We start from the raw sequence: 12,068 nt of genomic DNA on the forward strand, positions 1-12,068 counted from the left end.
GGGTAGCTTTTCAGTGAATTAATTACTATTCAAATTAATAATGGACAACAGTAGCTTTGAGCTTGGCTGTCAGGGAAACCTGACAAATGTCAATATCAGGTTTTCCAGTACATTTGCCTCCATGTATGGCGTTTGTAAACCCATTAGAGGTAACTATCAAGTATGTCCTTTCTCTTTCTCTCTCTCTGTGTCACGTATGTCACGCCCTTTCCTAGTCACCAGCCTACTCCGGCCACAGCCTGATATCGAGATATAACGTCACTGTTTCAGCCATGATGGTTTAACAAAATTGCCAAGCCTCGTGCAGACGAAAAAAAATTACGGCTTTAGTAAAAGGAATCTCTGTTTAGAGTCGCTGCCGATGTTTGGCGTAATATATACATGAACGAAGAAGAGGTGGACGAAAGAACCAGTCTAATGTCGGGCGAAGTAGTCACTCAGGCTTTTGAAAATAACAGAAACATTGGTGATCGTCGGACTCCAAGAAATGGAGAAAATAACGAAATAACAGATGTGGTTAGTACTTTTGATGGCGGAAAATTCAAAAGTGACATTTCTGTTACAATTTTTGAGTTTTCTTTGATTGTTTTTTACGGCCAGGAATCACCTTAACATATAATCATTACAAACCTTATCTTCCTTAGTTAGGTGTTTAATATTCAAAGAATGCTCAGTTTCAGAACTTCTATCAGTGACATTTAAACGTACTTAGTGTTGTCGGTGTAACTTCCTGGTAGACTTTCAGTGCACTAAACAGCAGAAAGTTCGAGCCTGTGTGGAACGAAATCAAGTCTGTACTTGATCATTGTGACTTTTAAAAAGACACAAATGCATACACTTCTGTCAAATCCCGTAAACACATATTCTAAGTTCCCCTTTCTCTAAAATCTGCGAGATTTACACTGCCTTTTCTTAGATTATTAACCTGGCCTATTCAGAAAAAAATCTTTAAGAAAAGGGGGTAACAATAACTGTGGGTTGAAAATAAACTTTTGATGTGAAGGGCTAGGGTCCAGTCTCAGTTCAAGTGATTGAGTTATCAAATGTCCTCTCTCCATCCAGGAGTTGTTTAACTGTTAACACCCTAACATCAGTATTTGTATTCTCCATACTGTTCTCTATACATTTCCTAGGGTGCTGACAAGGAGAATTTGTTTAACAAACAAGAGCTTTTAAAGCTGGGCCGTGTTGTTCAAAGCTAGGTTAAGATAACCTAGGGTTAGTGTGAAATCGGATTTAAGATCTGAAAGATTTAAAAGAAAATTCAGTACAGTTATTTTTGTCTACAATATGATGACTGGATGTCCTTCAAAGAATAGAGAAAATTATCCAAGAAAGGCTTTTGAACAGAGGAATAATTTGGATATATCAACAAAGTTGAAATGGTAAATTGGCCACCGTAATGATTACAAAAGCTGATGTTTCGAGTGTTAGCCCTTCTTCGGAGCAAATAGAGGAATTGTGGGTTGTGTGTGCTCTTAAAGGCAAAAAATGGAGCTACGTTATTGGTGGGAACATGGCAATGAGAAAAACATGAACAAATTAGTGAAATGATAAACGTTCGTTGATCCCTGTGGGATTTAGACTGCTGGTTTGAAAGATGAGCTTTTGTTCAAGCTTTTGTTCAAGCTTTTGTTCAAGCTTTTGTTCAAGCTTTTGAACAAAGGGATAAGGAAACCTGGATTAAAATTTAACCCTGGGTTAGCACTAATCAGTCTTTGAACAACTGGGTCCTGGTGATCATATCCTTTACTCTCATGACCTAACCCTGTAAATCCTAAGAGTGACCAGCATTTAATTTCTCCTTACAGCAACAGTGCTGAATCATTCATTAGGATATTGAGAATAAAGGAAATGATTATATTATCAACACAAGAAGCTTTGATTGTTAAATGAATTCTTCTTGCCAGTACCAAAGGAAATGTATAGAGATCTGTATGGAGAACACAGATACTGATGTTAGAGTGCAAAAGGTTCATTCCACTTTATTATTTGTTTTCCTGTCACGATGTTGCTCCTGAACAGTTTGAAGATAGTAATGAAAGGTCATCAAGGGCACGTCAGAGAAATCAGGGGAGAGAACCAAGGGTACGAGATGTATCACCCCATGACAGTGAAATGGATGAAGAGGAGATGCTCAAATATGGAGCCAAGAGTGTTATGATGTTAATAGTTCCTGTGTCAACCTGTATGTTGGTCGTTGTAGCAACTATAGCATCAGTCACATACTATACACGGAAAGAAGGCACATACCTGTAAGTTGCCCATGGCTGTTAGTTGTATACTGCCAGGGTTTTCTCTCAGATTATAAATAGGAAATGTCAGTAAAATTGTGAAAAATTTGTTGGGTTTCAGACGTACTAGGGATCTTTTTTGAACGTGTCTTTGGCTGTGTCCTTCCTCATATGCTGCCCATTATAGGAATTCTTTTCTGTAGATTTTTGCTTATTCATCAGTACTACCGTACTAACAGCTTTCATCAGTACTACAGTACTAACAGTACTAAACCTCTTGCGAGCAAGCATGAATAGCTACGTACTAGCGTACTAACTACAGCTCTTGAGCGAGCAAGCATGAATTCCCACGTACTAGCGTACTAACTACAACTCTCGAACGAGCAGGAATACCTACCTACTAGCGTACTAACTACAGCTCTCGAGCGAGCAGGAATACCTACGTACTAGCGTACTAAGTAAACCTCTCAAGCAAGCATGAATACCTACGTACTAGCATACTAACTAAACCTCTCGAGCAAGCATGAATACCTACGTACTAGCGTACTAACTACAGCTCTCGAGCGAGCATGAATACCTACGTACTAGCATACTAACGACAACTCTCGAATGACCAGGAATACCTACGTACTAGCGTACTAACTACAGCTCTCGAGCGAGCAAGCATGAATACTTACGTACTAGCGTACTAACTACAACTCTCGTTCTTTTCATGCATGCCATGAAATTGAACATTTGATTTAGTCTGTGAAAAAAGGAGTATATTGATAACCATTGGGGTTTGTGGTTTTGTGTTGTGTAGCTTATTTTTAATGCAGTAATGTAGTGGAGAACAACTTGCACTGCGTTTTTTTGGTGATCTCAAACTGACCGTTTTTGTTGAAATAAACCATTTATGAATTGCAGTTTTTTCTTTAACCCTTTTAGAAACTATATTTTGGTAAAACAAAGTAAGCAATAAATCCTAATGAATCTTTAATAAACATTGGCTAGCATTTTACTTGACCTCCGGACCTCTACCACTCACACGATCGGCCAAACCAGACCATTTAAATCGTGCAACTTAGTGTATATTGCGATGTCGGTCCTTTGAGAAGATTTTTTGGTTGCTGAGGTGCTAGTTCTCTTTTGTTTGTGGTGTTGCGTACTCAGAACCTTCCATGTCTCCCTCTTATTTACTTGTTGCCAATTCAGTAGTAGAAAAAAAATACTCTTCTAATCCAGAGCCTTCTCATTCCTGTTTTGAAGTAGTAAATACCCTATAGTAATCAACGGCTTTTTGTTTTTTTTGAAGATAACACGAGGCCAGAATTACTATTTTGGCCTATATTTCGCTTTGAACGGAAAAATAGTACGTTAGTACCTTAGTACTCGGTACAGACAACCCATCACGGCTTGTTCTGAATTTGCTTAGTACGTTAGTACCTTAGTACTCGGTACAGACAACCCATCACGGCCTGTTCTGAATTTGCTTAGTACTTTAGTACTTTAGTACTCGGTACGGAAAACTCATCATGGCTTGTTCTGAATTTGCTTAGTACGTTAGTACCTTAGTACTTGGTACGGAAAACTCATCACGGCTTGTTATGAATTTGCTTAGTACATTAGTACCTTAGTACTCGGTACGGACAACTCATCACGGCTTGTTCTGAATTTGCTTAGTACGTTAGTACCTTAGTACTCAGTACGGACAACTCACCACGGCTTGTTCTGAATTTGCTTAGTACAGTAGTACCTTAGTACTCGGTACAGACAACCCATCACGGCCTGTTCTGAATTTGCTTAGTACTTTAGTACCTTAGTACTCGGTATGGAAAACTCATCATGGCTTGTTCTGAATTTGCTTAGTACGTTAGTACCTTAGTACTTGGTACGGAAAACTCATCACGGCTTGTTATGAATTTGCTTAGTACATTAGTACCTTAGTACTCGGTACGGACAACTCATCACGGCTTGTTCTGAATTTGCTTAGTACGTTAGTACCTTAGTACTCAGTACGGACAACTCACCACGGCTTGTTCTGAATTTGCTTAGTACGTTAGTACCTTAGTACTCGGTACGGAAAACTCATCACTGCTTGTTCTGAATTTGCTTAGTACTTTAGTACCTTAGTACTCGGTACAGACAAGTCATCACGGCTTGTTCTGAATTTGCTTAGTACCTTAGTACTCGGTACGGACAACTCATCATGGGTTTGGAAGGTTTATTACTCAGCCGTAAGACCTATTTGTTTTATCTTCTTTTTCAACCGATTTTCCCTAAATTTATGATTCCTTTGCATAGATGTAGATAAATAACAGAAAGATAGAATTTTTAGATTTATAATGGGCAAGAACAGCAGAACTCAAACAAGTCTGATCAAATTGGCTTAATTTTAATAGTACGTTAATCATCCGTACTAAGCGAAAAACAAGAAAAAAAGAATCCTATTTTGGGCAAGGTCTATCCTTCCTTAATGAAGCTCTTGCAAAGGGCAGTGAAGTAACAGACTGTCAGCTCTCATGTTAAACCCAATTTGATGGTGTCTTTGGTGAAGTGTGATGGCATGTTGATAGAATTTTTAATGAAACAGTGCAAAGATGTGAAAATTTTTTTGCTGGCAGAAAGTTAAGTAAGATCTCCTTGAGAAAATGTTGAGCAACCATGTGTTGATAGCCCTTCATCTAACTGATGGTTACCAGTATATCTTAGCTGACTGTTAGCTGCCTGTAGCAATCTGCTTGCTGTCTGTTGTGTGCCCCTTATCAGCTGTTTGCTAGCTGAATGAGCTCAATGGATAGAGTGCTGAACTGTTGTGCAGGAGGTCTTAAAATAATTTAGAAGAATGTGCTACCTTTCTATAACATCAAGAAATGGTTATATATTCTAGTCTTCTCGGACAGGGACTAATAAATGGAGGTTCCATCTCCTGCAGGTTTAGGGGTAGGAGACGTTAATTTCTCATGCACGAGATTACTGTGTGATGAATGTCCTCCCCTGGGGTGGGATGGGTTGGGATTATTTAGAGAGGGCCACAGGATCATCAGTTTAACTACTGTCGCGTGCTACCCTCGTAAAAATAAAGTCTATTCTATTCTATTCTGATTGAGGGCTTAATAAAAGCCTTTTGGTGGCCATTTTTCTAATCAATCAACTTAAATGTTTATTTATTAGTGTGTACACACCATTTCACGAGGATGGAGACATTAGCCAGGCAAGGAAGGCTGGAGAGGCAATAGCAAATGCCTTCATAGTGATTGGTGTTGTTCTGGTTCTCACCATTGTCCTTGTGCTGCTGTATAAGTTCAGATGCTATTGTGTGAGTATTGTAATTTACCTGTCTTGTTTGCTGACAAATATTAGTAGTTATCAAACAACAACAAACATATGAAACATATGTGTGAATTGCGGTTATGAGACGTATATGAGCACGATCCTTTGCAGTAAAGCACTATTTGAGCAATAGTGAAAATCAGACCTGAAAAAAATTTCAGGCCTGTACGACTAGTATCGCAGAGGTCATTGGTTCGAATCCCGTACAGGCCTGAAATTTTTTTTTTCAGGTCTGATTTTCACTATTGCTCAAATAGTGCTTTACTGCGAAGGATCGTGCTCATATACATTAGTAGTTATGTTACCTTGAAGCTATGATGATTATATCAAGATTGCCTCTGAAATGAGAGCCGTATTTCCACTCTGTACATTGAGATCAGTGTACAGGTAAGATTACCATACATTGTGTAGCTCTCTCAATTTCCAAGGTGGTGGAACATTTTAAATGCTGCATGAACTTTAAAGGTTTAAGTGTTCTATTTGCATCTGTAACATGTTAGTTAGGTTAACTACATCATGTGGTGATAAATTTTGATTGATGATGAATCATTGCTGTCTGGTTACCTTTTCATTTCTTTACTTCTGGAATCTTTTATATAGGGTTGACCTCTAGATATCCCCTTTTGAGATATATTTTTGTAATTTTGATTTTTTCCTCTTGAATAAAGTATTGTCGCATGTATGAGTATGTAAATCATTACATTCTAACTAGATACTGGCAGTCATCGGACAATGAGATAGACCAGTTATGAAACAACTTCGGTTCCTGATAAAGACTAACATTTTTTATTAAAAACTGGATCATTGGATAATGCAATTTAAGACTTTTTATTGGCTTAGCCATTATGGTATATGAGCCAATATACCATAATCTACAAATATGATAAGCGTAAGCATCAGCTTAAAATTAAAAGGGAGCTAAAAAATTTAATATAATTTAATAATTTAATTTAACATTTTTAATAAAACAATTATTCCATTCGCACTTGTTGGATATGAGATGATTATAGCCAACTCGTCGCTACGCGCCTCGTTGGCTATCTATTATCTCATATCCAACGCGCGCTCGTGGAATAATTGTTAAATAGTCAGAATGAGCTGATCTGCTCCAATTGACAAGGGACTGCATTTTGAGACATGTATTTGGTATGACTGCCTCAGTGCTACAATCAAGAACCACAACCTTCTTTACAACAACTTCATTATGCTGAAATGTTCAGATCCTTTTTAAAAAAGAAATCAAAATAAGTGCCAAGTCTCTGAAGTAGAAAAACAGTGTTATTTCTGATCTGTTACATTGTACCAGAAGGCAGCTATCAAGGAATATAGATTCTTTTCCATTCCCAGAAATTTATTGTTAAAAATTCTTTTAAATGCTCTGGTTGTCTCCTAGGTTATATCAGGATGGCTGGTGCTATCATCTTTAATGTTGTTATTCTTCTTTGGCTACATTTATTTCCAGTAAGTCATCCATACTTCACACTCACTTGACCAGCTTTGTTTTTTGTTTTTTTTTTTCCATTAAAGGAACCAATCAGAACTTGTTCCATTGTATAACTTCTTAAACAAGTAATGTAAATAATTGTTGGTATTGGACTTTCAGTTTTATCAATTGTCTAGTAAGTTTTCAAAGCCTATAGCAGATCTTGTTTAAATAAACCTAATTCAATCACCAGTTAGTCTTGACACCCATTGAAAATATCTCTATTTACTGTGTGTTCCTTGCCACACCATTCTGTTTTCCAAAGTTGTCATCTATCCAAGGCTTGTCTGTGTTCTTGGTCAAGGTGCTTTCTATGTCAGTCACAAGACTTTTTAATGTGCAATCATTGTCCTTGTGCTCAACAGAGAGGTGCTGAAGGTGTACAATGTAGCAATGGACTACTTCACATTGTCACTGATACTCTGGAATTTTGGGGTCGTTGGGATGATTTGCATACATTGGAAAGGACCCCTTAGACTACAACAAGCATATCTTATCTTAGTTAGTGCTTTGATGGTAAGCCTCAATTTTTCTAATATTTTGAGATGGTCACTGTTTTTAAAGCATAAAATAAAATGTACCTAGTAAATAACAAGTGACTGGTAACACTTACCGTAATTTCTGGCCGTTTACCTGCACAGCTGATTACCCACACTGGCCGATTATTGCATGCAGCAAAAAAAAACTCAACAGATTACCTGCACTGGTGGATAACCTACACCTTAAAAGCAAAGGAAATTTGTACAAAAATGCTCTAGAATTTACAAGATTTCATACTTGACAGAATGCAAATTTGTGGCCACATTTTGTGTGAATGATCATCGTTCAGCGCCATGTTGATTTGTTGATTTCTCAAAAAAATCATTGTCTCCAGTTCTACTGGGCCTAACAAGTCCTTTAAAACAGGAAAATTCTCTTCAGCTTAAGCTAGTGTTAACTGGAAATTTGTTACTGATGCGCCAGTTATCCTTGGTTTATTTTTGTCGCCATCAAAGTTTTGTTTACATGCGTGCTGATAAATTTGTTTGTCGCACAACTAATTGTGCGTGAATAAACTTAAGTCAGCATCATGTTTTCGTGCCGCTTTATGGCATTCTTATTAATACAATAAAATTCATCTGAGAGGTGGAAACACAGGTAGGTGAGAATTTCTTTGATTCAACTGCCAGTAGATTTCAAAATTGTCGCATAACCCACACCTCCCTATTACCCACAGTGGCAGGTGTTTAAGGCAAGAAAATTACGGTATTAGGCTAAAACACACCAAAGCTACATTGTACATTTTGTCCACTTCTGGACACTTTATTCCACAATTGCCACCTTTCTTTACATATCGGATGAGGTTTTCACTTGGAGCAAAGAATGAAAGAATGTGGTGGCCAATCTGAAAGGAATCCTGTAAGATCCCCAATGTTTGACAATTAAAGATGCCCCAGAATATTCTCTTTCAATGAGGCACAAAGCAAGTTTTGCAGACTAAAACATACTAAGGGGTTTCAAAAACATTTTTCATTAATTTAAGCAGCTACCAGTGGTGTTACCAGTAATAGGCAGCTGTGTCCAGGAATGGGAGTGTAAGGTAAAACCCAAACAGGTGAAACGGGTGGTGGTAAGTCTTAACAATTCCAGACTGCTGGTAACAACTTTCATATTTCTGTTTTTCATTTAGTGATGCAAAGCTTGTTTTACTTCATAGGCTCTGGTGTTTATCAAATTTTTGCCAGACTGGACTACTTGGGCAATATTAGCAGCTATTTCACTTTATGGTAAGCAGTAACACCCTCTTTTCAGTATAACATTGCTTGTGAAATACCCCTAATAACAATAATAATTATGATGTTCGGTTCTCTTTTTCCCCCATAGATTTGTGTGCTGTTCTATGTCCCAAAGGGCCTTTGAAGATTTTGGTGCAAACTGCACAAGAAAGAGATGAGCCTCTCTTCCCATCACTAATTTACTCCTGTAAGTCTATTGTCTTGGAGGGGTACAGTTCAACATGTAAAACATTGTCTAAAAGTGTTCTCCAATTAGTGATGCAGGCATATTTTGGAAAAAGAAAAGTTAAATTATTTGTTGCTTTTCCAGCTACCATGATGTGGTCAATTGGTATGGCTGATAGAGACAACAGTGGAGGTGCAAGAGTGACATCAGTCACCCGGGTTAATTCAGAAGACGAAGAAGAATCACTAGAGTCAACTGAAGGGGAAGGACCCACAAATGAGGCTGCAGAAAATGCCATAAGGGCCCTAGGTTCACAAGAGGAACAACAAGAACTAGCAAATGATGGTCAAGATGATGAAGAAGAAGAAAGTAAGTTCAATTATTGCATACTTTTGAATATTCGATTATTTAGTGAGATTTTCACAGTAAGCAGAGCTCTGAAAAGAACTGTTGTTGGTGACATTGAATAAGTCATTATCAGAGTCTTGAAGATAATTTACTATTACTTTTGAATCTGTTCATGTAGTACACATAATCTTGATAATAATTGGATAATTCTTGCCATTTTTGTTGAATGTTTATTTTTTTGTGTGTTGAAAGTATGTGCTTGTGTGAGTGTGCATGCATGTGTGTTTTGCCGCAGTCAAAATGCTTCAGAGTTTTTATTCACATGCGGTGTCCATTCTTCAGAGAGTTCTTCCTCACGTTTTGACATATTGACCAGTTGTTCAACATAATCATGCATGATTTCTTCAGGATAAATTTACATGATTATAGTAAAGAAGACGTAAAGAAACACAGAAATTAATGTGTTGTTTGTATTGTTTCTTTTTTGCATTAAGAATCATGCATTGTTTAATGATTTACAGTAACTTGTGAAGCAGTCTATTAAATTTGATGTTATTTATTATGATTTTCATCAACAGAGGGTGTAAAACTAGGCCTTGGAGATTTCATATTCTACAGTGTTCTGGTTGGCAAAGCATCCTCCTATAAGGATTGGAACACAACAATTGCTTGCTTTGTAGCTATACTTATAGTGAGTGCTGAAAACTGATTATTCCCTCGTTAATTAATTCCTCTTAATTTCCATGTTGTGAAATCACCTCAGTGATGATTCTGCTCACTGATGTTGGAAAAGTACTGAAAGTACATTTGAAGGAGACCAGTTTTGTATTTTCTTTTTTTTTTTCCTTCAAATTCTGATGTCTTGATCTGACTGAGCAGTCAGTTTTAATTTGGGAAGTTACTAGTATTTAGCATCATAAGCATAGTGCAGAACATTGCTGTAAACCCTCTGAGGGCTGTCTCCTTTCTGTGACAGCTTGATACGGTTGAATTTGTTAGTGTTAAATCAGAGTTTCCCTTGGTCTCTAAACAATGATCTTAGTAATTTTAAACACCTTTAAGACCCCCTCTTGATGTGATGGCTACCAATGCCATTGATCATCGTCACTTTTATCAATAACTGTTTTCATAATCACAAAATCATCTCCAACATTATTACCCTGATCAAGACCGTCCTTGACATCAAACACAGAAGCCTTGCTTGGAGGTGTTACAACAAGAATTCTGCAAGAGACTATAATTCTCATTGCTTCCAATTTTTAGTGACATCCATTCTTGGCCCACCTACTGTACCATGTTTATAACTTAAGTGGGAATTATTTCAGCTTGTTATTCACTTCTTAATAGGCTTTGTTATTTTGTTCCTTGCAGGGCCTGTGCCTAACACTCCTTCTTCTAGCTATCTACAAGAAAGCTCTACCTGCTTTACCAATATCAATTACCTTTGGACTTATTTTCAACTTTGCCACTACTGAGCTGGTTAAACCATTCATGGACAGCTTGTCAAGTCAGCAGGCGTTCATTTGAATATTTGGCACAATAATTATCATAATTATGTTTTGTATTTGAAGCTGAAGAGGAAAATTGCTATTGAACTAGAATTTGCTTATTTTTGGGGGCCATCTATGTAAGTAATAAGGCTGCATTACGTGTATTTCAAACATTTTTTTTAAAAAAAATAGCTGAAAAAAATGAAAAAAGAAACACTGATATATACACATTTTCCTCCATTCGTGATAGAAATTTCATGTAATTGTTTAAGTTGAATTATTTAATATGTACTTATCTTGAACAAAGTTTCATGGACATTGCTCTTAGAATCTTCTGACGAATGGAAATAATGCATTCAGCATCAAAATAATGGATTATTCTGTATTCACGACACAGGAGGTAGTTTCTGAAGTAATTATAATGATTAGAATAAAACACACAACAATTTTCCATGATGTTGCCACTATAGGTGTCCTTGTTTTTTCTAAACACCAAACACGTTAGTAAATACACAGCCATTTATGACTAGTTGTTGTACAAAAATCACAATTCTGTTATTGTTGCCAAACATCAATCACGGTCCCTTAATGATTGCATAGTAATCGATGTATACTGGTAGTTTCCAACTGTTGTTATTTTCTCAGTGGTGATCAACATTTTTGCTTCTCCTTGGTTTCCCTTCTTGCTAACTTGATTCCTTATCTTTTATTGCTACTTAAATTTTTGTATTGATGTACAAGTCATAGAATAGTTTTCTTTTACTCCCTTGAACCAATTACATACATATATACATATAGGTTAATTGACCACTCCCCATAGGGGCTTTTCAGGGCCAACACCCACCAAGGGAGGACATCCACCACACAGTAATCTCATGCATGGGAAATTAACGTCTCCTACCCCTAACCCTGCAGGAGATGGGGCCTACAGTTTGTTCATCCTTATCCGAGAAGACTAGAATATCTATCCATTTCTTGATTATAGAAAGGTAGCAAATTCTCCTCACTTATTTTAAGACCATCAGTATTGGTCCGGCCAGTGCTTGATTCCTCAACCTCCCGCACAACACAATCTGGCCCTCTAAACAATTGAGCTAACCGGGAGGCGGTTAGTTGGAAGAATTTTGAGAAAGGTTGCCACAGTTGGTTTCCTTTCTGCACTTCCCCTTTTTTACCCTTAAACTCCCAGGATCCACCCTGGATCTGGTTTTTAATTCTCCTGTCTAGCAGTTATGCTAGGTGTTAAATTAGTTATGAGAA

The 12,068-nt window shown here is 37.3% G+C and overlaps 1 protein-coding gene across 1 annotated transcript; it reads left to right on the top strand.

Moving 5' to 3' along the window:
- Positions 1–246: 246 nt before the first annotated feature.
- LOC111327988 (presenilin-1) lies at positions 247–11,264 on the top strand. The gene is made up of 10 exons (XM_022932322.2): positions 247–516; positions 2,026–2,255; positions 5,388–5,532; positions 6,940–7,007; positions 7,395–7,545; positions 8,726–8,795; positions 8,893–8,991; positions 9,115–9,339; positions 9,897–10,009; positions 10,690–11,264. Exons 1-10 carry the CDS (start codon positions 382–384, stop codon positions 10,843–10,845), a joined length of 1,392 nt encoding a protein of 463 aa, XP_022788057.1. The 5' UTR covers positions 247–381; the 3' UTR covers positions 10,846–11,264.
- The last annotated feature ends 804 nt before the right edge of the window (positions 11,265–12,068 follow it).

This window comes from Stylophora pistillata, chromosome 6 (assembly GCF_964205215.1).
Source record: "Stylophora pistillata chromosome 6, jaStyPist1.2, whole genome shotgun sequence".
In the NCBI taxonomy this organism is placed as follows: domain Eukaryota; kingdom Metazoa; phylum Cnidaria; class Anthozoa; order Scleractinia; family Pocilloporidae; genus Stylophora; species Stylophora pistillata.

Bases quoted from the DNA above. Each gene is read 5' to 3' on its own strand.
- LOC111327988 (XM_022932322.2), top strand. From the start codon at position 382: ATGAACGAAGAAGAGGTGGACGAAAGAACCAGTCTAATGTCGGGCGAA. The intron at 5,533-6,939 runs GTGAGTATTGTA...GTTGTCTCCTAG, and splicing joins ATAAGTTCAGATGCTATTGT to GTTATATCAGGATGGCTGGT. The intron at 8,796-8,892 runs GTAAGCAGTAAC...TTTCCCCCATAG, and splicing joins AGCAGCTATTTCACTTTATG to ATTTGTGTGCTGTTCTATGT.